Source organism: Passer domesticus, chromosome 17 (genome assembly GCF_036417665.1).
Source record: "Passer domesticus isolate bPasDom1 chromosome 17, bPasDom1.hap1, whole genome shotgun sequence".
Taxonomy (NCBI): domain Eukaryota; kingdom Metazoa; phylum Chordata; class Aves; order Passeriformes; family Passeridae; genus Passer; species Passer domesticus.
In genome coordinates, this window is record NC_087490.1 from 10,974,382 (window position 1) to 11,000,931 (window position 26,550).

Consider the following 26,550-nt stretch of genomic DNA (forward strand, 5'->3'; position numbering starts at 1 on the left):
GGATGGCAGCACAAGGAAGAGGGTTTTGTTTTCACCTTGAAGGATGGCAGGCGGATGGCCCCTCGTAACCCAATGCCCAGGCCGATGGCCTCGTATCCCAGCCCTTCTCCCTTGTTCCAGTTCTCCAGCAGACAAGAGGCCATTCGATCCTTTGGCTTTGGTTTTTCCTCCAGTTCTCCTCCAGACTTCACTGGAGTGAGAGATGCCTGCAACAGAGAAGGCACATTTGAGAGGGGAGGTTTTTTGGGAAGGACACAAAGCCTGGAAACCATTTAAAGAGTCAAGGCTTGGGAAATATCACTGCCCTGCCCAAGCATCAGTTTCTTTGAGGGCATCTGAAGGTGCCCCACACCTGAAAGGAACTAGAGCTGCACAAAACAATAGAAATAACTTGAGTGTGCTTTAGGCAAGTCAGCCCAACAATGTGTTATCTACCTTCCTTCTAACCCACATCACTGAAAGCAACTGCAGACCTTCCAGTTGGGAACACCTTCCTTCTGTTGAGTGTAAGGCCAAATATAGTGCATCAAAAACCACACACATCCCTGTGTTTCCTTAGCAACCAGAGCCCCAGTCCACAAAACCTGTCAGAAGGCTCCACTCCTGGGAACAGGGACATGAAAACATTTAGGTGAAACACCAAAGGGTCTAAAAAATAGACACACAGCCTCAACAAATCCTTTTTTATCAGAGCTGAGGTGTGAAGGAAGAACAGGAATTCAGACCTCTGCAGCTGGGGAGAGGTGGACAAGCCAGGAGAATGTCACACATGGCATGTCACACTCTGCCCAAGCCAGAGGCACTGGAGGTGACACTCACCTGCACCAGCCCAGAGCACAACACCCCAGTTTCTCCTGCACACCCTAAGAGAGCTCACATGCTGAAGTGGGCTGTAATCACCAAAGAGGCAATCTCCTGCTAATTAGGGACAAGACTAATGGGAACACCAAGCAGAGAATCCAAGCAGCACTCTGTGGCCAGCATGCCTGGTTACTCCTGGCACTGTGCTTAAGGAATCTTACTCAGGCTTTCAAACCCAAACCCCCCACTAGATCTGGGAACAAAGAAAGGCTTTCCCCTAGCTCAGGCAGGAAAGGTCCATGGAATGTGCTGCCCTCCCCAGCAATGTGTTCCTCTCACAGCTTTCACCCCATACATTTTCCACCCTGCCTGACCCAGGATACCAGATTTATCCTTGAGCCTTCCCACCCTTTACCTAGGGCATCCTTTTGGAAGTCAATCAGCTGCCAGAGCTGGAATCAATCAATCAATCAATCAGCTGCCTTTGATGGAACAGAGCAGCCAGAATCAGTGTGATGGCAGAGCACATGGGGAACTGACCTCCAGCTGCCACCAAGGAGCCCAGTAACCCCCTCCTCACACACACAGACACCAGCAGTGGGAAGGTACAGTTAAATATTCAGTTTAAGCTGAATATTCATATTTCATTCTCTGCAAAAACAGACAACTTGTGCCTGAGAAGGAGTCCTGTCCCACCCCAGTGCCAGGGGTGCCCAGTCCTAGCAGAAAGCTCTGAAATCTATGAGGTTTTTCTGCACACAGCAGTAACACATGCCCTGAGGCAGAAATGGTTCTGGCATCTCTGTTCCTGGACAGAAAGCACAGGTGGTTTTCCATGCAGCAATTTCATATTTTCAATTACACTGCTCACATCCAACATAACCTGTGGCAAAGACTGTGGTGAGCTGCTGTGGTACAGTCAGCTTCCCTTCCCAAAATGGCTTATAAACCCCAGGTGAGGGAAGAACACCCCAAATCCAGCCATAACTTGGGATGTAAGAGAGCCTGAAGATCTGCCTCAACTTGCTTCTGCTTCTTCACCACAGATGTCTGGTTTAAAACAATTTCCTGAGTGTTTCAGTTGCTGCTTTTGCAACTATTTGCTGGATCTGTTTCCTTCATTGCCCTGGAAACTCACGGGCCTCCTCCAAGACTGTCAGCACACGCTTGCTGCCAGAAGAAAAGCTCTGAGCATTAGTCAGGAGGAGAGGGATGGGGTTTGTGCTGCACATCAAGCCAGCCAGCTCTAAGCCACAGTAAATTACACTGTCACAAAACAGCTGTTAAGCAGCAGCATTACCAACCCCTCCAGAAAGCCAAGGAGCTCTCCCAGGCACCAGAGTTAACACGCAACTGGTTTACAGGAACAGGTGGTGAGGATACTGCTCTGAAAACTGACATCTGAAACAGACCTACCTGCAGGTTGTGGTTTGTTTTGTTATTTTTACAGTAATTCACTGCAATGGTAATTTTGAGGCTTGCATTAACCTTTCTGTAGTGTTAGGCTTTTTGGGTAGTGACAAATTCACCACACATTAGATCACAGAGCTGTTTGCTGACTGAGGTACACTTCAAATTGGGTGAGAAAAGGATCAGAGGATTCATGCAAAGCTGTTTTCTCAACTAATCCCTGGAACTCTCGGAGTATTTGGCCAATGTTCAGCTTTTCAGTTAATTGCTGCTTTGTACATGCATTGGGGAGGGGGCAAAAATAGAAATACCCACAAATCTCATTGCACAAAGTGGGGAACACAAGACAGAGGCTTGGTGGTTTCAAACACTCCTCTTGCATCTGACCTTAGTTTTTCAGAGCTAAACTTCAGCTTCCTCTTGTACATGAAAATTTAGGGGTTTGGGTTTTTTAAAGTCAGCTCCAGGCCCCACTGACCCCACACACTGGCCACAAGCACTAAGAACAGCTCTCCCCAGGACCCAGCATGTGAAAACCCACTTTTGCCAGACGCTCCTTCTTGTCCCACCAGTCATCAAACGCCCGGAACGCCACCACCTCGACCATCTTGCGATTCAGGTCCCTTTTCATGATGGCCTTCAGTTCCTTCACTATGACCAGCAGAACTCCATCCACAGTGGCTTTGTGGGGATCTTCCTTCTTCGGCTCATAACCCGGGGGTGGAACCGAGGGGTCAAACTTGGGCAGAGGTGGCCACTGCTGCCCGCGGGCGAGAGCGGCTCCCATGGAGAACGGGCGGTAGGGAGGAAGATTCACGAACTGCATCCGGCCCGTCATGAAAGGCGGGTACTGGTACGTGTTCTGCGCCTGCATCATGCGGCTCAGCATCTGAGTTTGCATCTGGAAGGACATGGGCATGCCACCCCACTGGTTGCCCAGGACGCTGATCATATCCACCTGCATGACCGGGAACATGCCGGGGTGGAAGGGGGGCAGCGGGGGCAGGATGTGGGGCGGAGGCACCCCGGGCGGCGCGGGCAGCGGCGGCGGGGGCACGGTCACGGCCGGGTGGGTGGGCGGCGGCGGTGGAGGCAGAGGAGGGGGCATCGGGAAGCCAGGCTGTGGAGGAGGAGGAGGAGGAAGAGGAGGGAATCCCGGTGGTGGCAGCGGGGGGATGGACGGGGCCATCACGGCCGTGTTGCTGACGGAGGAGTTGACCACAATGGTTTTGGCACATTCCGCGCTGGTGATGGGCGCAGGGTTGGTCTCGTCGTCAGAGATTTCCATGTCCTCCCCTGAGGAATGCTGACCCTGCCACAAAAGAGAGAGAAAAGGTGACGAGCACATTCTCTTTACATTAAATACCACAGAGCTGGGCTGCTTCAAACAAAAGCTAAGTTTAACACACATTTTAATTGGGAACGCAGAAAAGCGAGCGATGCTCTGAAAAGACAGGGCCCACTGTGCAGCTGCTGCCTATTGAAGCTTTTCTCTTCCGTGTCAGACCTCAGGAATCAGAGAGGTAAAAGCTTTCTAAAAGAGCATCAGCACCAACTGAACAAAACCCTCAAGCTTCTATGGAGCAGGAGGAATTGCTCCCATGCTTGCTGAAATACACACAATCCAAACATCCTTCATGCAAGATACATTATCTCATATTTGCATCTAGTACTCCTAGGTACATTACACCATGAGTTTTTATTCCTTAGTTTTTCCATGCACAAATAATTATCCTGTTTTTTAATTATAATCCCTGGCTCATTTGCTGTCAACTTCTAACCTCTAATTGTGGAAATACAATACCTCCACAAGGTTGCTGCTACTAAAAGTTGTCTTGACTAGACCACAGCAATTCACATGGGGAAAAAAGAGCCCCAAATCTGGTTAAATTGTCTTTAAACATCAAAGTCATAAATGCTGGGATTCAAAGACATAGCCTGTGTTATGTTTTAGGACAAAATGAATACTTTACTAGCTACAAGAAATACAGACTTGTAGAAAATGCTAAAACTATGTCCTACCTCTGCTGCCAAAGGGATGGAAACTGGATTAAAACAGAGGGTGCCAGCTTGCTCTGAAGTTTCAAAGCTGCCTGACTAGGTCTTGTACAAAAGAAAAGTCTCAGGAACTACCTCTATCCTCAACAGCACATGGTCATACCTACACACTGTGTCCTACTTCAGTCCTCAAGGTGTCTCCAGCACCAAGAATCCACATGCATGACTGTCACATCCCTGACACGAAATACAGTAACCAAATACTGCTGAAGACATATCCACAGGGTGACAGTTTATCTAGGAAACATGAATGGGACTGATCTCTGACTAGAGTGATGACAGCAGACAGGACAGGGTCCCTGTAAGCTCCAAACAAACGTCTCACATTGCTGATGCCAGTGAAGAACCCCCCGTGTTTCTCAGCCCAGGGCACAGCAGGGATGCTCCTCCTGGCCAGAGCCCTCCCACTGCCCCGGCAGCCAGCAAGAGATCTCCATCAAGTGCCTCTCTCTGTCACAATCCTGGCAAGAGTTTTGGAACCTGCTGGCTGTTATCAGCCAAATTTGAGTGTAGATCTCAAAGATATTTATTGTTTGCTCCACATTTCATGCCAGCAGGTGCCTCTTCAGTCTGCTCTGCTAACAGTCTCCCCAGTGTGAAAGGAAAGAGCAGTATCAGACACTGGAGAACCTGGAAGTTCTGGGAAGAGCTGCTGAGGAGCAGACTTTGTTGGCAGTTTTCACATTGAAGCCGCTGTGATTTGATTCTTAACCTGTGAATTTCTTACTGGCATATGCAAACAAAAGCAGGAGCAGCTGAGTTGACTCTGCTACAAACTGTCACTGTGTGAAACTGAGCAACCACAACTATCCAAATCACTCCAAATGTTTCCCGTTTTATCAAAGGTCATCTCTGCTACAGCAGCTACCACCAGAGAGCAGGCTGAGCACGATGCTTGCAACAGCAGCTGTGCAAATCCTCCAGCCCTGGCACCTCCCCTCGCCCTGGCTTCCCTGCATTCCTCCCCTGCAGCACAACCCACCGCCTCCCACAGCACCTGGGGCACCCCCAAAAAGCCACTCACAGTTTTAGTGCCCAAAATTCCCAGCAAGGAGACACCATTCACCTGGCAAACACTGGGCAAGAGCTACTGACCCCTGGTAATGGTGATGGAGAGGGGACTTCTCCATAGTCAGAGTCACTTTAGTGCATCTGTGCATGCAGGGAGAACTCCAAGGGCTCTTTTGTAAACCCTAAAATGAACAGCTAAAACAGAAATAGAGGTGATAACCCATTGCACCCGAGTCCCTCCAAAGCCCAGTAGTATCATGCCCTAGAGCTGCCCACATCTGGCTCACACTTCTCAGTGGGTCTCACACCCTGCATCCTCTCCCCAGCTGCTCTATTGCGGTCACGTCCCGCGCCGAGGATGGAGGGAATAAAAGGACATTCTGCAGTTCCAACCACTGCAGCCCCAGTGAAAGGAGCAGAGGAAGAGCAAAAAGGACGGCTGTGGCAGGTGTAAACAAGATTCCTGTGAAACAGACTCTGGTTTTCAGTAAGTGAACACAAAAGGCCCTGTTAAAAGCACTGGCTCCAATTGCAAACACTGGATGATGCTAAAGGTTGGCGCAGGATAGAAAGCCAGGAGTGTTCAGGCTACCAAAGACAGACAAAATCAGCTCCAAGTTCACACTCATCTCATCTGATGGGATATGGAGAAAAGTCACCCCATGAGGCCTCAGGGGAGGCCAGCACTGAGCAGTGTCAAGTCACAAATTCTCCCCAGTCCCTCCTGCAGGACCTTGCACCCTCCCAGAGCCCTCCCAACCTCCCACCCTGGAGCAGCAGCAGCTCCCGGCCTGTCCCAGCCAGTCCTGCCACACGAGATTTGTGTGCTCCTGCCCATCACCCAGAGCCCACTGCCATCCACACCAGCCTCTCATCACCCTCAGTACCAATGACTGGAGTCCTGCCTGGTAAATGAGGCTGGTTTTTGCCCTTGAAGGAAACATCACATAGAAAAAGCCAGTCCTGAAATTGCAGAGAGGTGGCAGGACTAGCAGGATTCCATGCTTTAGGGCACAGAGCCTCCTTCACCCATACATGTATTCATTTTTACTTAAGCTGAAATGAGAATTGCTAAAGCAATAAGCAGTGTTTGAAAGATTTTTCTTTTTTTCACTTCTGGTGCTCAGATGGGTCCACAGGAAGCAACAACAGATTCCCTGCTTCCCACAATGTTGGGCTTCAAATCACCTCCACTTGCACAGTGCACACAGTCTGTGCTCCAGTTTTATCCCAGGCAAGATGGATAGGGAGAGAGAAGGAGATTAAATGGCTGGGAGAAAAGGATCAGAAAAGGCACAGGGGGTAGGGGGAAAAGAATCACAAGGTTAGGAAAGAGGTCAAACCAAAAGATCATCTACAAGGAACTCTTTAAAGAAAGTTAAGAGTAACAAATATTTAAAGCGGATGACTTTCCTGTAACTGCTCATATCTAAGGGGGAAAAATGTAGGCACCAAGTGAAAGAGATCAAGGTACAGATAGAAAAAGCAAGAGGAGACACAGAAAGATCTTCTGTTATTTCAATTTCTTTTCATTCACCTGTCTGAACCTGGATTTACTATGGTTGCTACCAAATACCTCTCAGGGTAGAGCTGAAAAGCACCTGTGCTGTCCTCTCAAAGAAGCAGCCTTCTAGCTGGCCTCCCTCTTTGCTCTCACAAGCAGAAAAAAGTGAGCTGATAGATGACATACATACTGCTAGGAGAATGTCACAGCCATCATTGTCAAAAAAACCCTGTGTCAATCAGTCCCAGAGTTCACCTGTCTGTTTCTGAGGTCATCTGGTACAATGCCACCAGAAAATCTCTCTTCAGCCCACTGAGAGAAATGCCATTTCCAGCTAAATTAATTTGCGCTGCCATCTTTACTTTGGATTAATTAAATTAAGAGTTAGCAAAACAGGTATTTAATTATACGCATGACACATTTTTCCAAAGGTTCTTTAATGATGCAAATTTGTTGGGAGAGATTCATGTCAGCGTAACTGGTTATAAATGGCCTCATTCACTGTTCACCCAAAATGTTAATTGCCACCTTTAACACCAGCAGAGTGTGCAGAGACTCTTAAGTTAAGTGAGGGAACATCCTGGGATGCCACTCCATCAGCTGGAATAGTGACAGGGTAGAGCCACTGGCTACAGGGTATGGATCCCACTCAGAGCGTTTTGCAAGCAAATAATATCTCCAAAGATAAGAACCTACATCCTAATATTGGCATGCAGACCTGGCAGCTTCCAGATGTGAGGAGGCTGTTCCATCCCCTGCCATCGTGGCAGTGATTGGGACCTTCACTGTACAAGTTGTTCAGTACCTTTCTCACAGGCAGAGAAACTTCCATCTCCTTCTAAAAGGCCATCTGATAAAAGAATTTACTCAGAATTTCAGAACACTTTTTGAACATCATCAGCTTACAGCTCATTTCATTGAAACATTCTGCTGGGTACCAAGTTACTTATATTTGAGGTAGGGAACTGTACCAATGAACATAGCAACTACTCTGGCATTACCTGGCTGAGCTCTGGTGCATCAAATAATGAAATGCAGGATCGATGGCATTTCCCTGTTCTAGGCAAAGCACACGTGGCTCTGAACTGCCTCTTGTCTTGCTGGGAGACCACGATGACATGGTGGGACCGTGCTGAGCATTCACACCTCGCAGTGTCAGGCGTGAACAAAGCAGACTCGGCACCTCATTTACAATGCACACAAGTATTTTTACTTTGCTAACCATAATTACAGCCCTGCCTCGGGAAGAACACGCTCAAGGGCGGTGCTTTGCTGGCAGACACGGAGTACAGGAGGGCAGAGCCACTCCAGGTGGTTTGCCAGCACTCCAGCAGCAAAAACACAGAGCAAACTGCTGCCTGCACCTTCCTGGTGAGCTTTCCAACCTGGTCAGGTCACTGTGCTGTCCCAGTGCCTGTGGTGGCTCGTGGTGGCCAGCCCACCACCACAGCCTGGAATCAGGTTGCTGCCTCCTCCCCATGGGTTAGTCAGGTCTTTCAACCTCCTCTGGGCAGCTGAGAGAGCTCCTGTCCTCCTGCTGCAGTCAGAGCCCGCCAGGGCAACCACAGCAGCTTCTAATTGGAACAACTTTCTGGTGTTTGCACTGTAATAAAATGCCCAGCTCAGTAATTGGCAAATGGAAATATTTACATATTACAAATCAGTGATTATAAAATATCTCCAGCAACATGTGATCCTATCTCTTAAAAAGACTGCAAGGTTTTTATATAGTTATATATTTATACAGAACTTCATAAACTTAACTCACAAGCAAAGGCTGCAAACACACAGATAAGAATGATGGTGTCAATGCTGTGTCCCACAAAAAGATGCACCAAAAAGGCCCTAACAGAACAGGGTTTCCTCACAGAAGGAGAGACACTCCTTGGATGTTTTGGTTCCTCTAGTACCAACTGCCAAAGTACCTCTCACTACCTGAAAAGGAGAATTCAAGCTCTCTGTGATAACATCCCACCTAACACACACACTGTGCTGGCTCAGGTTTGCTTTGGTCTGGTACTTACTTGCAGCACTTCTTTGGCACAGGCAATGCTCCCCACACCTACAGGGCTGCCCAACAAGTAAAACAAGTGACAATAATATCCAAGTGCTCCTTGTAAACAAACAGCACTGCAAACACCAGCCCAATTTATGCCACTTACTTTCCTTCCCAAGGCCAAGAGGGAACTTTGAGTTGATCTCTCAAACCACAGAAGGATAGAGGGAGAATTCCCTGGAAGACCCTGCTGGTCCCAGAAGAGGGGAGAGGGATGAGGAAACACCACGTGCCTGCTTGTGTCTCACAATGTGCTCCATCAGGTGCTGGTCCCTAATTAGACCATCCTGCACATGGGGAGATGCCACAAGTAGGGATTTGGAAGGATGCAGGGAAGGATGACAGCTCAGCTGGGCTGTCAATGTAGGGCAGGAAGGGCTTTTGAGAGGAGAAGGCACACGGGGCAAATGCTTACAAAGGGAAAAGGTCTCCTCACTCACTTCCAGTATTTCCTGACATCAGGCACAGAAGAAAATTGACTTATGTTTTAAGGACAGCAGGAGAGCTGGACAGCTGCCCAAGAGTCCATGCCATCATCAGAAAATCTAGTGAATCAAGATGACAAAACAAGCTAAAATGACTCCTGTAGGATGGACAGCAGTGCCAAAGAGCAATCCAGCCTCATGCAAATCCACACCACACTTCCTGCAGGCCTTCACATGCACTGAGCAGCTGAAATGGGGCTTGACACTTCCAGACCCTGTTTCAGACTCCAGAGGGGATTATCCTGTCTCCCTGCAGGACAGTGGAATAACATCAACATCTCCATGGAAAGGAACTAAGCAGTAGCTTAAATCAGTATTTCCCAAAGCAAAGCCCTTGATGTGACACAGGGCATGAAATGGTCCACACAAACCCCCACCAAAAACAGGAGAAAATTAATGCAGTGATTGAACAGGAGTACTGTACTTGACTGTACAGAGGATCTCCAATGGCTGCAGGAAATGATGCATGGATTCTTCCTTCCAGAAGTCAAAACAGATCCTGGAGTAAGAAACACCTCCCTAGGCAGCTGCTAGGCATTCCCACAAGGCTAAGAACTTCTTTCATTCAGCAAGTGATGCAGGGAAGGACAGACAATTCTAGGTGAAACAAGAAAAAAGAGATGGGAAGCCTGTGAGGTAAACAGATCTTTACTGATCCAGAAAAAAGGTAACTTGAGGAATGTGATTCCAAGCGGAGAAGACCAAATCATCATTCAGTACTTTTAAAAATCCATTCTCTTGGTAAGGCAGCACCACAGTCCAGTTTTCAATGTGGATTTCAAGAGCCCACTGCAAGAGCTTCCTAGGACAGAAATCCTCAGAGCCAGGAATTAAGCCAGTGGGAAAACAACTGCCTGACCTGCCTCAGCAGAAATCCTGAAGAGATGGACTAGCAAAGAGAGCTAGGTTAAGGGGGTTATTGCTTTGTTTGTTAGTAAGCCATCACAGAGAGGAAGGCTTAATTCAGGTCTTTCTCCCTCTCAAGAGGAGGAGGCTCCAAACTGCAAACCTCATGGCATATGATGTGGTTACACTGCTCCTGTCAGCAAGATCATTGAAGAAGGGATATTTGGAGCAGCCAGACATTACCTCTGGCCTTCCCATGCACCACAGACTCTCTGGTGTCTTCAGGGAGAGGCCAACATAACATTTTTGGGGTCCACATTCAACAACGCTGACACTGGAAACTTCCAGACACCCAGACTGCAGAGATCTGAGTGGGGACTGACACCAACACCCAACTGGGCAGGTGACAAAATACAGTGAGAGTGAGATGGGGAGTCCCTGGCCCCCAGCCCAGCCCAGGGAGGCCTGGGCAGCCTGTGAGTGCCCCCATGTGAGGCTGGCCCACACAGCCCTCTGCATTATGTGCACAAATCCGAACTGGCAGGGTGAATGTGTGCCAATTCAGGGCCAGTGTCATGTGGCCACAGCGTTTTTCATCACATATGAAACACCCTAAAATTGGATTTACCATCTCATGGAACCATGGTCTTTTCCTTCAAGTCTTAAGTAGATCTCATTAAGGGGGGAAATAAAGGGTTTCTTTATGGGGGGGAGGAGGAGGTAGGGAAAAGGAAGGAGGAAAAGAGAGGGGTGTTAACATTGGGAAGCCATGTAACAAGGCAGAGTCTTTCCACAGCAATGGTTGTTCTGGTTTTCCTATTTTAGATGGGGGGAAGGGACAGCTGAAGTGCTATTTGCAATCTAACTTCAAAGGCTTTAGTCGGCTGGGAAGCTAAGTCATGCATAAAAGGATGGTAGAGTGGCAAGAAAATACCCCCTACAGATAAATTAGTCAGGGAATATTCTCTGCTTTTCCCAAAGACTTTCATACAGCCTGACTGCCTTTACCCAGGTAAAGCCCTTTTCAGACACCAGGTTCAGTGATGCAGAGTTCTGGGAACTAACCAGCTAAATCCAACAGAGGAACTGAACAGTCTCTCTGAAAACAGAAAGGCACTGGTACACAGGCAATGGGCTTCTCTGTCCTTTTCTGCCACCTCAGCTATTATTTCAATCTACAAAAGTCCACATAGAAAAGATGCAGAGCTCAAGGCAGCATCCCCTTCTCTAAAGATGCAAAGAAAAGCAAGGAATTCAGAAGAAATCACACTGTACACAGAGAACTCACTTCCCAAATGATTCTGTAACGCTGTCTTGCTCTTCATACTGGTGCAGAAATGCACCCACATTTCTAAAGAAGGTACTTTGCAATCAGAGATAAAGGGAACTGGCAACATTAGATCAGAGTCCACCTATAAGTAGAAAAAAACCCACCCTGCAATAAGTGCACGTGCAGAGTACACAGATCCCTCACAGCTCAGTGCCAGGCAGAAGCTCACGTGCCAGCCCCTGACCTCACCCTCATACTTAAACCTTAGGTCAAATGGAGCCATGAATTCAGATCTGGCTACCAAGAGGCTGATAAGAAAGGAGATAGGCACAGAAAACAGTCTAGCTCCCCAGCTGATAGCAGCATATTGAAGAATAGGTTGTACACATGCTGTATTTAAACAGTTCTAATCAGCACAACTAGGCCAGGTTGATACTCTTCCCCTTTCACACAGCACTACTGTACCCTTGAGTATCTGAAATCACGTGGCTATCACAGGTATGGCAGCATTTTCAGTGTCCTGGTCAGTGCTCCTGCATTTCAGTGCTAGCACCAACAGTGTTTCATTTGCAAGACCTGGATGTCCCCAGCATAAAACCTGTGCAACACTGAGTCTCTTCAGAAGGGAGAGCAGAAATGAAGGAATTTTGGGTCTCGAAAAAGAATGGGCAAAAGAAAAGAGTTTTTGTTAGATTATTAATCAGTCTCATCCTTTAAAGCTCTCCTGCTCATTCCCACCTGTCCTCCATACTGCTCTCCTTCCAGCAGCTCTGTTCTACCCCAGCTCCTGCTATTTGAAAAGAAATATGCATGAAAGAGGGAACACACTGTTAACAAGATCTTGTTATCATCCTAACTGCAGTCATGGTGGCTGCATGGTATGGTTTCAAACGAGGAAACCTGTGGCTTTCTGTTCTGGAGACAGCCACCACCATCACCCCAGACAGGAAAATAGGACATCTGCTGCATTTCTGAATTCCCAGAAAAATTGCTGCAGAGGAGATGGTTCAGCCAGCCTGCAGGATCTTGACTGACAAAAAGCATTCACCCACTTTGGACAAAGCCCCCACTGGAGGTGGCACAAATGCTCTGGGTCCAGCAGCTCAGTAGATGTTCTTCCTTAAAAGTAAGGGTGAGGCCAGCAAGAAACTGTTCCCCTTTGGTAACATTTCTCTTCTCTCTGGAAGCAGCTTGAATTTTTCACTGCTTTATTTCCTGCTTAGAAATTTCTTCTCTTGCTGTACTCAGATTTAACTAAGTGCATGCAGTTAGAGAGGACAGAATCAGGCTCATCAATTGAGGACTGTAACATATTAATTAAAACAATAAAAATCTTTTTCTAAGACAAAGAGCAAGAAATACCTCCAAGCTGTCCTTTTTCAAAACCTGCTCAATGAAGGAAATGCAACTTTTTCCCCCTTTTTTCCACCCTTTGGGTGATAAAAACATAATCCTAGTGGCTGCCAACTGCTGACTGATCCCTTAACAAAAATAATCCCTGTGCAGGACATAACATTTCTCATGGCCTTCAAGAAGACACCAAACTTTTACTATCAAACTATCCCCACTGTATGCAAAATAAATTGTAAAATCACAAGTGTTCTGAAGCACCAGAGTGGAAATACCCCCAGCTGGGCTGCATTCCCACTGCCATTTGTGCAGGCATAAAATATGCAAAAAAGAGAGGCGAGGTAAAGTGTGCTGATTTCCCCACCTGTCCCCTAATTAGCAAGCAGGAGGTTTAAACAAACACATGAAAACACTTTTCGCCTAGAACAAAACTCAGCTGTGCACTGCACTGCCACAGGATACTGCACAGGCTCAGGAGTGCAGATGGGTTGAATAATGGATTAGGTGTTTGTGGAAGACAGGTCCAGCAGCAGCTACGGAGCTGAGCATTGCTAATCTGCTGGGCAGGAGGGAGCCAGGGCAGCTGCTGAGAGGCTGCTGCAAGGCACCCACTGCAGACCAAAGGAAATGACCCCAACAACACAGACAGCCAAGGGAAAGTAAAGATGTGTCTTTTCCTTGCTTACTCAGGAGAAAGTCTGAAGTCTCTCCTGCTCTGTCTGGCAGCAGAGCTGCAATGAAGCTCTTCCACAGGTGACTGCTCAAGTGGAAGGGCAGCGTGTCCATGGTAGAGCTTTCAGCAGCCAGCACCAGGTGACCCATGTTCTGCTCCTCAGACCCATCACTCCAGTTCTCAGGCTCTCCTAGGCCTCCCCATGTTGGTGCCACTTCCTTTACTCACTTCTTTACTACCTGCCTTAAAGAGCTTTGCTAAAATGCTCGAGATGAGTGACGCCCTGCAGCACAGCATCACCACAGCCCATTCCTGAGCAGACACAGCTAAACCCCTCTCCATCACACAGCTCTTTATTGGTATTTTTAAAGCAGCATTCCTATTAGACTGGTTCATTAGTTTGAAGTTATATATGAAGCCTTAAAAAAGCCAGGTTACTTAAAAGAGTTATGTGAAACAGTTGTGAGAAAGGCACAAAACCAGGCAAACACAGCTCTGTACTCATGCTCATGCCCTGTTCACTGATCCAGTGGCCAGCTGGAAGGCATGGGCATCTTTTTATTTTTTAAGCAGTTCTGCAGGAGCAGCTGCTGTGGTGGTTTGCAGCTCATCATTTATTACTTACCACCTTTTGAAGCACCAGAGATGCACAGTGGTCATTATATCACCAACCACCATCACTGGACATGATCCTAAAGTTGTGCCTCACTAACACAATTGGACCACACAGTGCTCTTAATACCAGAGCTCAGTTAAAATAGTAAAATTACTGCAAAAACTGACCCTTATCTGACTGCAGCACGCATGCCCCAGCAACAACCCAAGACAAAGTCATGCAACAAGACTTCCTCAAGCTAAAGCCTGAACATCCAAGCCAGCAGGGTTCACAGGTGCCTGGCAGCCAGGCTGGTGCCCCCAGCACAATGCCAGCTCCCAGGGAATTTAAAAGCAACCCCAGCATCAGGAGACCATCCTCCATCAGGGCTCTGCTGGGCTGCCCCTTGCCGCCAAACCCTCACCACCTGCCTGCCTCTCACTGACCTGGAACACACCTCAGCTTTGCAAACCCATCTGCTGTTACCACTTTTCTGAGGTAATTTGGGAGATACATCCCACCTGACACTATATTAACAAGCAAATAAATTTGTTGAGATTCTCTTGTCAAAATTAATCCCTTCACACACGTCTCCATGGCATATATTCCACTGGTAGATTGCCCTTTATGTATTACTGCAATTTGAATAATTTCATGCAGTATGAAGGATTTTCATATTTTCCAAGTATTCCTTTTTCCTGACAATAGCAAAATGCTTGTAGCACCATGATAACACTTGCTCACATTTATCTGCATCCTTCAAAGACAATATTTCAATTATCTGCACTGGAAACTCTCAGCCACATCTGCTGACCAAAATGCCACGTTTGGCAACTGCTTAGCAACCAGGACTGGAAACAGTCCCCAGAGCCACATGCCAACACCACACCAGCTCCTGCTTCCACCAAACAACACTGCTATCACCTCAAATAACTATATTTTCTTCTGCCTGAGGTACACAAGGCACCAGAAATAACAAGCTCCTTTGGGAAAAGGGAAATCTGGAAAAAAGCTGCCTGCTTCAGCAATCCCTCCCCAGGCTCCACAGGGAATGTCTCCCTGGTGTGTGCAACACATGTTGATCCTGCACCACAGGAGGAGGACAGGCTGCTTGGACAGAACATAAAACTGTGTCTGCTCACTGCCAAGCACAGTTCTTGTGGAAAAAATCTGGATGTAAGAGAGCAACTTCCAGCCCACATCACCCACAAAAGCAGCAGACATCAGATTCCTTGATCAGGACAGCAAAAAGACCCAGGAAAAACAAAACCCCATCCATCCTTGCTGTCACCCACCCTGCACCATGCTCATCCCCCTTCTTCCTAAGGCTCTGTGCCATTGCACTCAGTGGCACAGGGAATCTGGGCAGTGGCAAGCCTGAGGACATCCCACCTTGAATGCTTGAAGGTGCAGGCAAGGAGGTGAGACAGGAAGGACTCGACCTTGGCAAGACCATCTTTCTTCCTCCTCTCCATTCTCAGAGCCTTTTTCCTAACTATCTCCCTGACTTACTGCCTGACACTGAGAGAGATTGGGCAAAATGCAGGTGAGCTGGTCAAAGGTGAGTGGTGATTGCACTTAGCACACTGTTATCGACTCCACAGAAATACACAATCCAAACACAGCCCTTCGGAGCAGCCAGCAACTCCAAACACCACCAAAAAGTGCTGAAGTTGAGGGAAAACCGCAAGGTGAGCTCCAGCTGCCTGCCCCCTTTGCAGGGGCACTGCTGCCAGCTCCGTGTCCGCGCGGTTTCGGTTCCGGCGCAGGCGCTGCCCTCCGTGCTCAGCCACTGCCGGAGCCCAAGCCACCAACAACTTCCTCCACTCAAACTGCTCCTACAGCAATACCCTCGCAGCAGCCAGAGGAGCAAACCTATTCCAGCCCGGAGAGAAATGAGAAACCTCAATCTGCTACCTTGCTATTTCCACCACATGAGGCCTGTCTGCACTGCTGGAAATGTGTGAAAGCAGATGCTGACCTTATTTTAGCACTATGCAAATAAAAAAATATTTTTACCTCTTTTTTTTTCCTTTACCATTTTCTTTCTTCTTTGTTTTTTTAAAATATTTTGTTTTTAGGAGCACAGAATATGAGCAATCTTTTTGTCACGATGAATGGCCATTTCCAATAGCAAGCACTGCACTTTCATAATAAATCCTGAGACAGCAGTAACATGTCTGGGTCAAAGGAGCCCTCGTGGGCAGGTATGTGATGCACAGAGTTAGCAATCTCACAAGTTTCATTTTGAGTTCTGCCCCGTCTTCACTAGGTACAAACAAGTACCCCAAACTGAAAATTAAAATTAGCAGAAGTGGGGTGGCAAAGTCATGGGCCTCAAAATTGATGCAGTATGGAAAAAACATTCTATTGATGAACTGTATCTATTTAGAGGACTCCAGGAAAGGCACCAGCCAGCAGAAATTTGAATAAGAGCTCGTCTGCTCAGTGCTCTGTGTCAGACACAGACACATATAGAACACAGCGGCTGCTCCGGCATCTTCGCAACCAGACCCAGAAATTAGTGCTGTTCTGGCGGCTGCCAGCACAATATGTTAACAGCAATTATTTTCTCAATATTTCTACTGATTACCTAACACACTGGCACGTTTTCTCAGTGTCACTGCATGTTGCAACACACGCCGCCATCCAGTAACTTGTCTGCATTCCCTTGGTCACTTTTCACAGCCATCAGATGCGAAACGCAACTGGAATGATAATGGGTTGGAGAAACTGTGAGGAAAATGTGTCACTTCAGTGTGAGGCTTCACAGCCTGCATTTATGACATCTGAACATTCAATATCGTCACTGCTAAATCCACAGTGTTGTAAAGAATAGGAAGAGCTCTGCAAGCAGCAAAAGGAAGATGGCTAATGGCTCTCTAAATGTGGATGGTCTGCAGAGCTCAGATTTGAAGATATTATTCCACCATAAGTTATGTGCTATGGTTAAATACCATAATTTGCATCTAACTTTGCAGTGCAGGGGCATCTACAGATTACACAAACACAAAATAAGCAACACTCTACCTATTAACAAGCAGTTCAAGTATACACAGCCAGTCTGCCAGGAACTGAAAATCTACAGAAAGTCACTGGTGGAGAAACAGAACAAACTGAGCTAGTGATGAGACTATTGTCAGCAACAGTGATTTATAAAAAGGAATGGCAATGTCAATTCTATCAGGTATGCAAAATGAAAAAGCCTCAAAGCCTTGGCCCGGTGTGAGAGCAAAAGAACCACTCAGCCTCCCAACCACAGCGTGCTTTCTATTTTTCAGTTACACTCCAGAGCATTTCACCATTTCCAGCTCTGTTATCAACCAGAGACACGTTCTCTCACTCTACTGGAGTTGTTTGGTATCCAAAAAAACCAAACCACAAACAGTCAAATATTTTTCCATTCAGGTTTCCTTCCCCCCACAAGCAGACATGCATGAGGGGTGTATCATCAGGAATGCCAGGTGGATCCTATGCAATACTGCTCTGAAAAAGTGATGGCAAAAACTGACACTGGGCTTGTTACCTCTTGTTCCTTCCTCTACTGAACATTTGTTTGGTCAAGCTCTCTGCTCTGCTAACCACTCTGCAAGCACTCCAAGAATCACATCAGAGCCAAATACAAAAAGTCAAAAGTGAAATACAACTTAGCAAAAATGAACAGATTCCTCTGTTTCATATAAATTTTTGTACGAGCAGCAGGTTGTCATGTGGTAAATGAATCAGCGTACAAGAAAGCAGTCCCTGCCTGTGGCCTTCCAGCATCAGTTCCAAAAAAAGGGTAAAATAACAACCTGCACTTCCACTGCTGTGGGAGCCTGGACATGCTTGCCTTGGTCAGGTTATTTAGGAACTGACCCTCAGCATGTCCAGGAGGATGCAGGGCTGCAGTCCTGCCCAGCCTGCTCCCTCCTCAGGACTCAGTGGCTGAACAGATCACAAGCTCTCAAAGGGGCCAGTGGGCCACTGTAGTGCCACATTTAAATCACCTTTTGAGGGATTTGTGTGCTGCCTTTCTCTTCTGAACAAGCTTAAACTCCACAAGATCCCCTGAAGTCCCTGTGGCTTCTCACTGCTGCTGTGCGTGGGTCAGGGAGGGCAGAACTGAACCCACAGCTTAAGCAGTTCACTCTCATTTTAATTTCACAGGTTTAGCATGGCTGGTGTAATTCACATGTAAAACCACAGCAGTCATCCAAATCTCTGCTGCCTGGGCATTGGCTGGCTGCATTTCTGGAAATTCATGGTCATAACGTGATACCTATTTTTGAGTTTCCATTAGGAACCGGTTCTGTCAGGCATGATCGCATTTGCAAGAGCTCAGGAGGCAGGAAAATTTGAAAAAGTGTTTATGAGACTGGGTATAAATCACAGCTCTCAGGTTCTTCTCCCTTCTTCAATTAAAAGGCTACATTCAGAGCAACCATTTCCCCCCTCTACTCTCCCCATCTCCCTGCAGAAATGATAAATCCCACTCCAGCTGTAAACTGGATCCCAGGTGTACCCATATATATTATATATACTAACAGCTACCAATGGGCATAAGGGCTCTTGCACAGTTACTGTGGAAACGAAGGTATCAAATTTCCTGGCTCTTAAGGATCTACCTTCTCAACCCTAATGTGCATTTACCTTGAATAAATCACTTCTGAGCTCTTCAGCCCAGAAAAATCCCTCAGCAGAGCGAGACTGGGCTCACCTTTAGGAGGTTCCATGTAACTCATCCCAGGGGCTGCCTCCAACTCACACAATCCATGGGTGGGAGCAGGGTACAGGAAGAGAAAATCCTCCTGCACGCACAGATGGACTTGCTCTGCCCAGCTCAGCTCCAAGGGGCATCAATTGCCCCAAGAAGTACTGCAGGTACTGCTAGCACTAAAACCCTCAGCAGCTCCTGACTGCCTGGCCAACACCTGAGCTGCTTTGTCTCAGCAGAGTTTGAAAAACTAAAGGCTGAATTTGGCTCTGCAGGAATGGGCAATCATTTACCAGCTACTGAAACAATGCCCAGTCTGGATGGGGATGCAGCAGCATGGAGCCACACAAGACACGAGGCAGTGTCTTGAGGGGAATGTCATCACATCCTGCTAAGGCTCCAGAGGGACAATATGACACTTCAACAAAAATTTCTTCCAGTTCTGGCCGTGACCACACAAGAGCCCAAAGATGCTTCAATACAAAGGGCAAATTGAGCCCAGATGTAACCTCGGGGACTCAGCAGAGCTTGTTGTAGGGCTGAGCCTGACCCACCTTGTCTGTGTGTAAGCACAGCTGGGAAATTCTCCCTGGGCAGCTGTGAGAGGACCCGCTGCATCCACACAGCTTGTCCCAGGAATGCTGATGCTGTCCTGCAAGAGGCACCTCAGCACCCAGCACAGCATCCAAAACATTCCCTACAGCTGGCTGAGACAGCTGCTGACAGCAGTGGCTTTCAGGGTCTCTAGGGCTGTTGAGCACTGTGTAACTTCCAGTTCACTCCCCAGTCCATTTGCCAGAATTCCCAGCAAACAGCAGAACTGCTCTCGCCTCATTCATGCTTCAGGATCTTTATTTTTATGATGATCTTTGGATCATTTTTAAGGTGCCCCTCCCACCTCACTAACTCAGTGCTCAGCCAAACTACCAGGAGGAAGGAGACTGCTGATCCCTCATTTAAAAAGTGCTTTTGTACTTACAAATCTGGAAAAATACAATCGTCAACCATACAGTCTTCCTATTAAACCCTGGCTATGCACACAAACTGATACATTCATAAGCTGAAACATGAAAAGCATCATCAATACACAACCAAGTGACTTGCTGCAATCCTGTCACCCTCCCCAGCACAAAGACAGGGCCTCTTCCTGCCACAAGCCAAGCCAAAACAAGACCTGGTTCAGATGGGATGTCAAAACGTCAAACTGTACGTACTTAACCTTTGCACTTCCGAAACAGCACAAATCCTGTGAAGAGAAATTATTATAATTCTTTTCTTTTTATCTTCTCAAGCACATAGGAAGGAAAGTTTGTACATCGCTCCCTCAAAAATTTCCCTCATATAACAATGCAGCTCAGTTTTCTTTTGTTTTTTCTTTGCCTTTTTCTGGTTTCTTGAAAAGCCCTCTCACCTTGCCTTCCTGTCTGGCAGGTTGTTCTTTTTGGAAAGGATCCTTTCCCTCCCCAAATCCCACTGTTGTACCTCCCAGCCTGGTCCCTTGGCTAAGCTTTGCTGGACTTTCTCTGCAGACCTTAATCACTGCTCTGAGATTAGCCGGGTTAGGTGTTGCAGACAGATGCAGAGCCCTTCCTCTCCCACACCCAAAATCCCTGCCAAACTCTGGCTTAGGAGTATCATACCGGATCTTGAAATCAAACTCCAGGGTCTTGCATGATAAATCAGAGCATTTGCTGGGCTTGGCTGTGCTTCCTCTACTTATGGTGAGTCTGGGGGGGTTAATCTGCCTGACAATTTGACAGTACTTCACCTATAGAAAAAATGTTACTGTATCAGCAATCATTGACAAAATCATGCTTGTTTTGATGAGAAACAGGAGGAGATCCTTCAAAGCACTGATCACCTCAGGAAAAACTTCCTTGTGACTTTGCTGGCATCCCCATGAATCCCGTGATTTTCCCAGCTAGAGCACCCACCCAAAGAGAGCTGGCCTAGGCTGCTCTGACCCTTGAAGGGGCAAATATTAACTAAATAAGTTCAAACTCTCTGTTCTTTATTGCTTCCTTATGATACTTAATGAGCCTCCCTACACTAAGATATCTTCCCTGCTCTGTTCCTCAAGCCACACAGTCACAAGAAATATTTGTGTCTGCCTTCCCTCTGTTTCACTGGAGGACTCTCTGAAGGACTGGAGTAGAACAGTGGCATCACAATAGGCTGAAGCTGGAGGTTCAGCTTTCCAGCCCTTACACAGACTCAATGCCCCTCTCCAACTCAGCTGGAAAGCTGCAGCTCAAATTTCAGCCTATGTTAAGTCACTGTTCAGCTCTGCTCCTTCAGCAAAAGAGAGGGAAGCCAGAAGAGCCTTTATCTAAAGCAAAAAACTGTGTGGGGAGAAGGGTGGAGAAAGGAAGCAAAAACACATGGACATCGTTTTTTCTGCATCACAAGGAGCAATGAAAGGCACAGGCAACTTTTCAAACACGTCAGAATAGCTTAGTGTAATTTGTAACCAAGAGGAAGTTTGAATAAACAGCTCCAACAACAAACACCAACTTTTTTGGGGGAAGGAGACAAATAAAGCAGCAATGACCTGCATGGAGACCCTGCTACCACCCTTCTGATTTCTGCAGAGGACTGAGGCACTTACATAATTTTATATCACAGAACCATTGATGTGAACTTCTGACACCAGCATCTCATTAAGGGAAAAGATTTAACATGGGCTTCAACATCAGCATGCTGCTGCCCCATATCACAACCTACAACATCACATTCCAGCCAGTCCCCCAAACCCAGTGTCAGCTACAGAAGTGCCTGACCCCCCACACCATGCTGGCACCTACCCTAAACACACTCAGAACTGGCTGCAACCCACTTGCATGAGTGCAAGGACAGCAGATACAAACCCAGAAAGGCAAGGAGATGAGGGATGTCTTCCTCACAGGTTTTTAGTCAAACTAACAGCGTCCCCTCTTAAGCTTGCCAGACCGGAGCTTAAGGAATCAAAACTCCATTCCTAATTAACACATCATCAGGCCCCACCAGCCAGGGACTTGCCTCCCAAGAGGGGAGCCTGGGCCAGCCTGGATGATGAATGAGAACTCAAGCAGCTGAACTGTTTCAAAGGCTAAACTGGCAACTGCAAGGACAAGCAGGTCTGGAAAGGGAAAGGCATGCAGAAAAAAACAAAATATCCAGCAGAGTCACATTGTTTTCACTATTTAGCACCCCGACCTGCACTGTATTTCTGCTACAGAGCTTTCCCTCCAGAGAAGCATCCTGCAAAGGCCATGGCTATGGGAACAGCTCCTCCTCTCCCGAAATGCAGCCACTTCTCTGGTGAAAACCTCACAGCTGCAAACCACTGGAGGGAAACCCATTCTGCCAGCTTAACCCCAATAAACTTTCATGGGTAAATTAAATTGATCTACCATACTCAGAACATTTACACAAGACCAGCCCTGTTGACTGCAGCATTCTTGCACACCAGGGACAGCAGCTTCATCTGCTTGCATGACCATTATAAACACTGAAGAGAAAGGTCTGGCATTTGCAAAGATCTGTATTTTGACTGTTCCTTGACACAGCACAATAGGACCAACACATCCACTGCAGTGATACTCACATTTGTTGCAACAGACCTCCCAAACAGACACACCATGCAACATAATTCCTGTCTGCTGGCACCACTCCACACTGTTCAGCTCTGTCTCCCCCTTCAGCCACAAATGCCCCGGCAGAGGCAACAAGCTCTGTTCTATTATTGGAAGACTCAGTGGAGCACATCCCCCACAAGTCAACTGCCTCCCCCATTCAGATACTCCCTCCCTCCTAAGAAAAGTGAGTATTAAAACCCAGCAACTGTCTCCTGTTGGAACCAGATGGCAGGAATAGCTGGAGAGCTTTCAAACCCCCTATACACTCAATACTTCAGTGCAACATGAAAGCCCCGTTAAGCAAGTGTGTGCCTGCACACACACCCCTGCTCAGGGACCACAGCAATGGCAGAAAGTGCTCCATTAACTCCTCTAGTGGCTTAAGTGTCTGTCAACACTCAGGACATTCACACAGCCTGAGCACTGGCCAAACTTTGGTGGCTTGTGCAGTCCTTGAGCTCTCCTGAAGCTATAAATTGCAGCAGGCTGGTATTATAAATAAGGAAAGCTGGAGACTGCAAATTGATTAAGACCATTACTTTGTGTCACATCTAACTCATTTCCAGCTGGCACGAGTGAAAGGAAAACCACCAGAAACCCCACGCTCTGACGACACAAAGACAAGTGCAATTCCCCACCCTGTCCAGCTCTGGGGACACATGCAAAGCTTCATAACTCAGTTCCAGCTCACTTACCTCATCCATTTTTTCTGACGTTGGAGTCTGGTCACCAGGCACCATTTCTTTAGCCTCCGAGGTCTCAGTTTTGGAGGTCCTGCTCAGCTGATCAATGGGAGTCATGCTGGCCTCCGATGTCCCCCGGGAATTCTGACTCAGAGAAGCTGTCCCAGGGATGGGCTCATCATCATCAGAGTCAGGTAAGGGTGTGGGGCTGATGTCCTCCAAGCCTGTGCTGGAAGGGCGTGAGGAAGGCGTCTGACCCCTGAAACCAGGCTGAGAGTTTGAACCGTATGTTGGGATGGGGGAGAGCTGGGAAGAAGAGGAGGAAATAGGGCTACCTTCCATTCGGATCTCATTATCTGAGTCATGCTCGTTAAGAAAGGGTAATTTTGTTCTCTGCTCTTTTAAGAGCATCTCAATCCTTGAGTCTAAACTGTTATGCTGCATCTCAGTCTCCATGGTGGGGGTGCCAGGGGTCTCACTCCTCTCTGGAGTCTGAGAGAAGGATGCTGTGCTTGGTTCAGGAACAGAGTTCGAGTCAGGCAAGGGCGGAGGCTCCTCTGGTTTCTCCTTCACTGGGACAAAATCAATGCTCGGGGCAGTGCTGCTTTCCACAACCATCTCGGTGGGAGGCGGTGCAGGTCTCCGATACTCTGTCTCCCTGGAAGTCTGGGGAAACGGCTGCTCCTCGGATTGGGGAAAAACAGCTGGTGCTTGATAGGGGGAGAAGGCAGATTTATAGCTCGAAGAACTAGAATGGCTCAGGGGAGGAGTGTGAGAGAACTGAACTGGCTCCTGCTGATGGGATTTGAACGTACTGAACTGATGCTCAGTGCCTCGGAACACCCCGGCCGAGTTGTGCATGTAGTGGTGTCCCGGGCGACGGTTGTACGCATCCGTGAATTTCGTCTCGTGCCTCCTGGGCTTGTAGCCACTGTCCTGCCCAAAATGGTACACAGGCGTTGTCTGTCGGCTGGAGTAGCTGGAATCCTGGGAGAACGGCGTCCCCAGGCGCGGGGTGTGGGGTGTTCCTTGGGACTGCGGGGTGAACTGGCTGTAGGAGTTTGGGGTGTCCTGCCGGCAGCTGGAATAGGCTGTGTCATGGGAAAAGGGCGTGCTGCTGTTCGGGGTGACGGAGGATCCCGCGGAAGAAAGGGAACTGTCCTTCAGGCGCTTCAGGGAGTCCGTCAACTGCAACAACACCAGAGAAAAACACCTAAACACACACTTCTAGAATGATATTTATCTAATCTGTTTGGTTTTCAAAGGAGTTGAGCACCCAGGAGTTCGTGCTAATTGCTGGCAAAAAAATAAATAGGTTACAGCATCCCTGAAAACACAAACCATTATCCATTGCTAACAGTCCTCTTTGATTTAAAAGAAAAAGTCAGGCAAAGAGTAACTTGTCTGCAAGGGAAGGAAGAAGAAAGAAGATACAAGTTTCCCTTGAAAGTGACCCCCAAGTGCATCAGGAGAACAGGAGACTTGCACACCACTTTTAGCTGGAAGAGTTCTAGCAACTATGTAACGCTTGTCTAAGCTGCAAACTGGGAAGGAAATAAGAAAAGTCTGAGATCTGAAATTGTCAATTTATCTCTTTTCTTGGTGAACAAATCAAAACATACAAATGAGTGAATTGCCAGCCTGCAGCCAAACCTATGTAGCAGAGCTGGCCCACCATCCTCCCTACCACTCATGTGTAACAATGGAGAAGGCTACACATACAAGAAGTTCTCAACTGCCAGAAAAACACCATTTTAAAGCTTTTCACAAAGTCAAATGCTGAGAGTGCTACTGATTATGGCGTTTGAAACTGAAACCCTACAAACTTACAGAGCAGCCAAGTAATTGCTCTGCAACTCACTTCAAGGCACGTTCAGGGGGTTTCTAGGAGCAGCCCTGCTCCAGCTCAGACTCTGCTGAGTCATAACAGTGCCACACTTATCATCAGCTCCAGAATCAATTTTCCATAATGCAAAGCAGGAGCTCAGTGAGAATCCTCCTGGTAGCAAGAGAGGATGGACTGAGCTGCAGCTGCCTAAAAGCACACCAGGACAGTCAACTGGTGAGACCTCTTAAGCACAGGCAGGCAGAGATGTGTAAAATGACCTGCTTGGAACATGCCAGCACCATCAAACTCAAGCTGAACTCTCACCTGCCTGCTTTGTTCACACATCTCACCCACTCAGTAGTGTGGACTTGCTCTCTGTTTGACCCCCTGGACACCATGACTAGAGAGACATCAAGACAGTTCCTTCCTCAACTGTCCTAAAACCCACAGAAACAAGCAGGAAGCACGTGGCTAGTTCTTAACAACATCCACACTGCTGCACCTTTAGTGTAGATGTGCTGTGGAGTGTTTTTCAGTGGGGTTTGTGTATGGCCTGGAGGCAGGGATTGCAGAACTGTCAGTTCTTTGCTGCTCTGCATGAGAGGAGGAGCAAATGTCAGGAGTAATTTACTGAACTACAACAGCAAACAAGTTTGTTGGCACATTCTAATGTCAAAATCATGATGCAAACAGTTAAAAGTTACTCACAAAGCAATAATTTCAGTGGTAATTGGAAAAAAAATCAATTCAGGACAATAATATAACACATGAACACAATATCTAGAGAAAGAATCTTAAGGATAATTACAGCAGGAACTGCTTTGGGTGATACCATCAATTAAGTATTTTGCTGTTAACCCTGAAAAAAAAAGAGTAAGAACAAATCTACCCATTTTTATTTGAGATGTGGAAGTAGCAGAAATGAGCAGTCAGGGTCTACTCATAGCAGGGTTCCCAGCAAAATCATTACCTGTCTCCCTCCTGCCTTTAAAAGCACCTTGCTGGGAGGTAAGGAAGAACCAACCTCTTTATGATTTTGTTAAAAGAATACCGTGGTTTTGCCTTGCGGCTTTTGGGGTGCTTTGGTGGGAGGAGACATTTCTTTTTTTCAGATCAATAGGATTTTCATGTTCCATGTACAGCTATTACCTGTCCTGAGAACACTTGATCACAGAATTTATGAAATCCTGGCATTTTAGGAAGTTGTATGAGTGAGAGAAGGAAAAAAAAAATCTTTTCCAAATCTCTTTCAAATTTGAGGTCTTAAAATCAGTTCTTAAGTCACAATGAGGAGCCAAAGTACATTTAGACAAGCCAAAGAGGCTGGTAACTTCACACAAACAGGCTTCCCTTCCCCCTGGCCCTCTCATCCCAGTGGGGTTCACAGGGAAGCAGATAATCATGCAGAGCCACGGAGAGAATTGTGCCCTAAATATCGAGGGACCCCTGGAAGCCTGCAGGAATTCTGTCCACTGCTTTTATTAAAAGCTGATTCCAGCAACTAATTAAGATTCTGGAAAATTGATGCCACTATAGAAGCTCAGACACCTTCCACCTCTTAGCCTTTAAGCAAGGCTGAAGCCCGTGCGTGCTGAGGATTACACACTGCAGACACCAGGCCAAATGTACCACTGTAAATCATTCCCCTGACTTCAAGGGAAAAATCT

The 26,550-nt window shown here is 47.2% G+C and overlaps 1 protein-coding gene across 5 annotated transcripts in view; it reads right to left on the reverse strand.

The window, feature by feature from the left end:
- Positions 1-26,550, reverse strand: part of SETD1B (SET domain containing 1B, histone lysine methyltransferase) — a 45,823-nt gene that overhangs the window by 13,680 nt on the left and 5,593 nt on the right. For all 5 annotated transcript variants that reach the window (XR_010348676.1, XR_010348675.1, XR_010348674.1 and 2 more), the window contains exons 6-8: positions 23,068-24,243; positions 2,753-3,523; positions 36-206 (exon numbers count right to left, since the gene is read on the reverse strand). Coding sequence is in view for 2 of the 5 variants with exons in the window: in XM_064392500.1 (XP_064248570.1) it covers positions 36-206; positions 2,753-3,523; positions 23,068-24,243 (2,118 nt within the window). In the remaining 3 variants the exon portion in view is untranslated. The remainder of the gene's footprint in view (positions 1-35; positions 207-2,752; positions 3,524-23,067; positions 24,244-26,550) is intronic.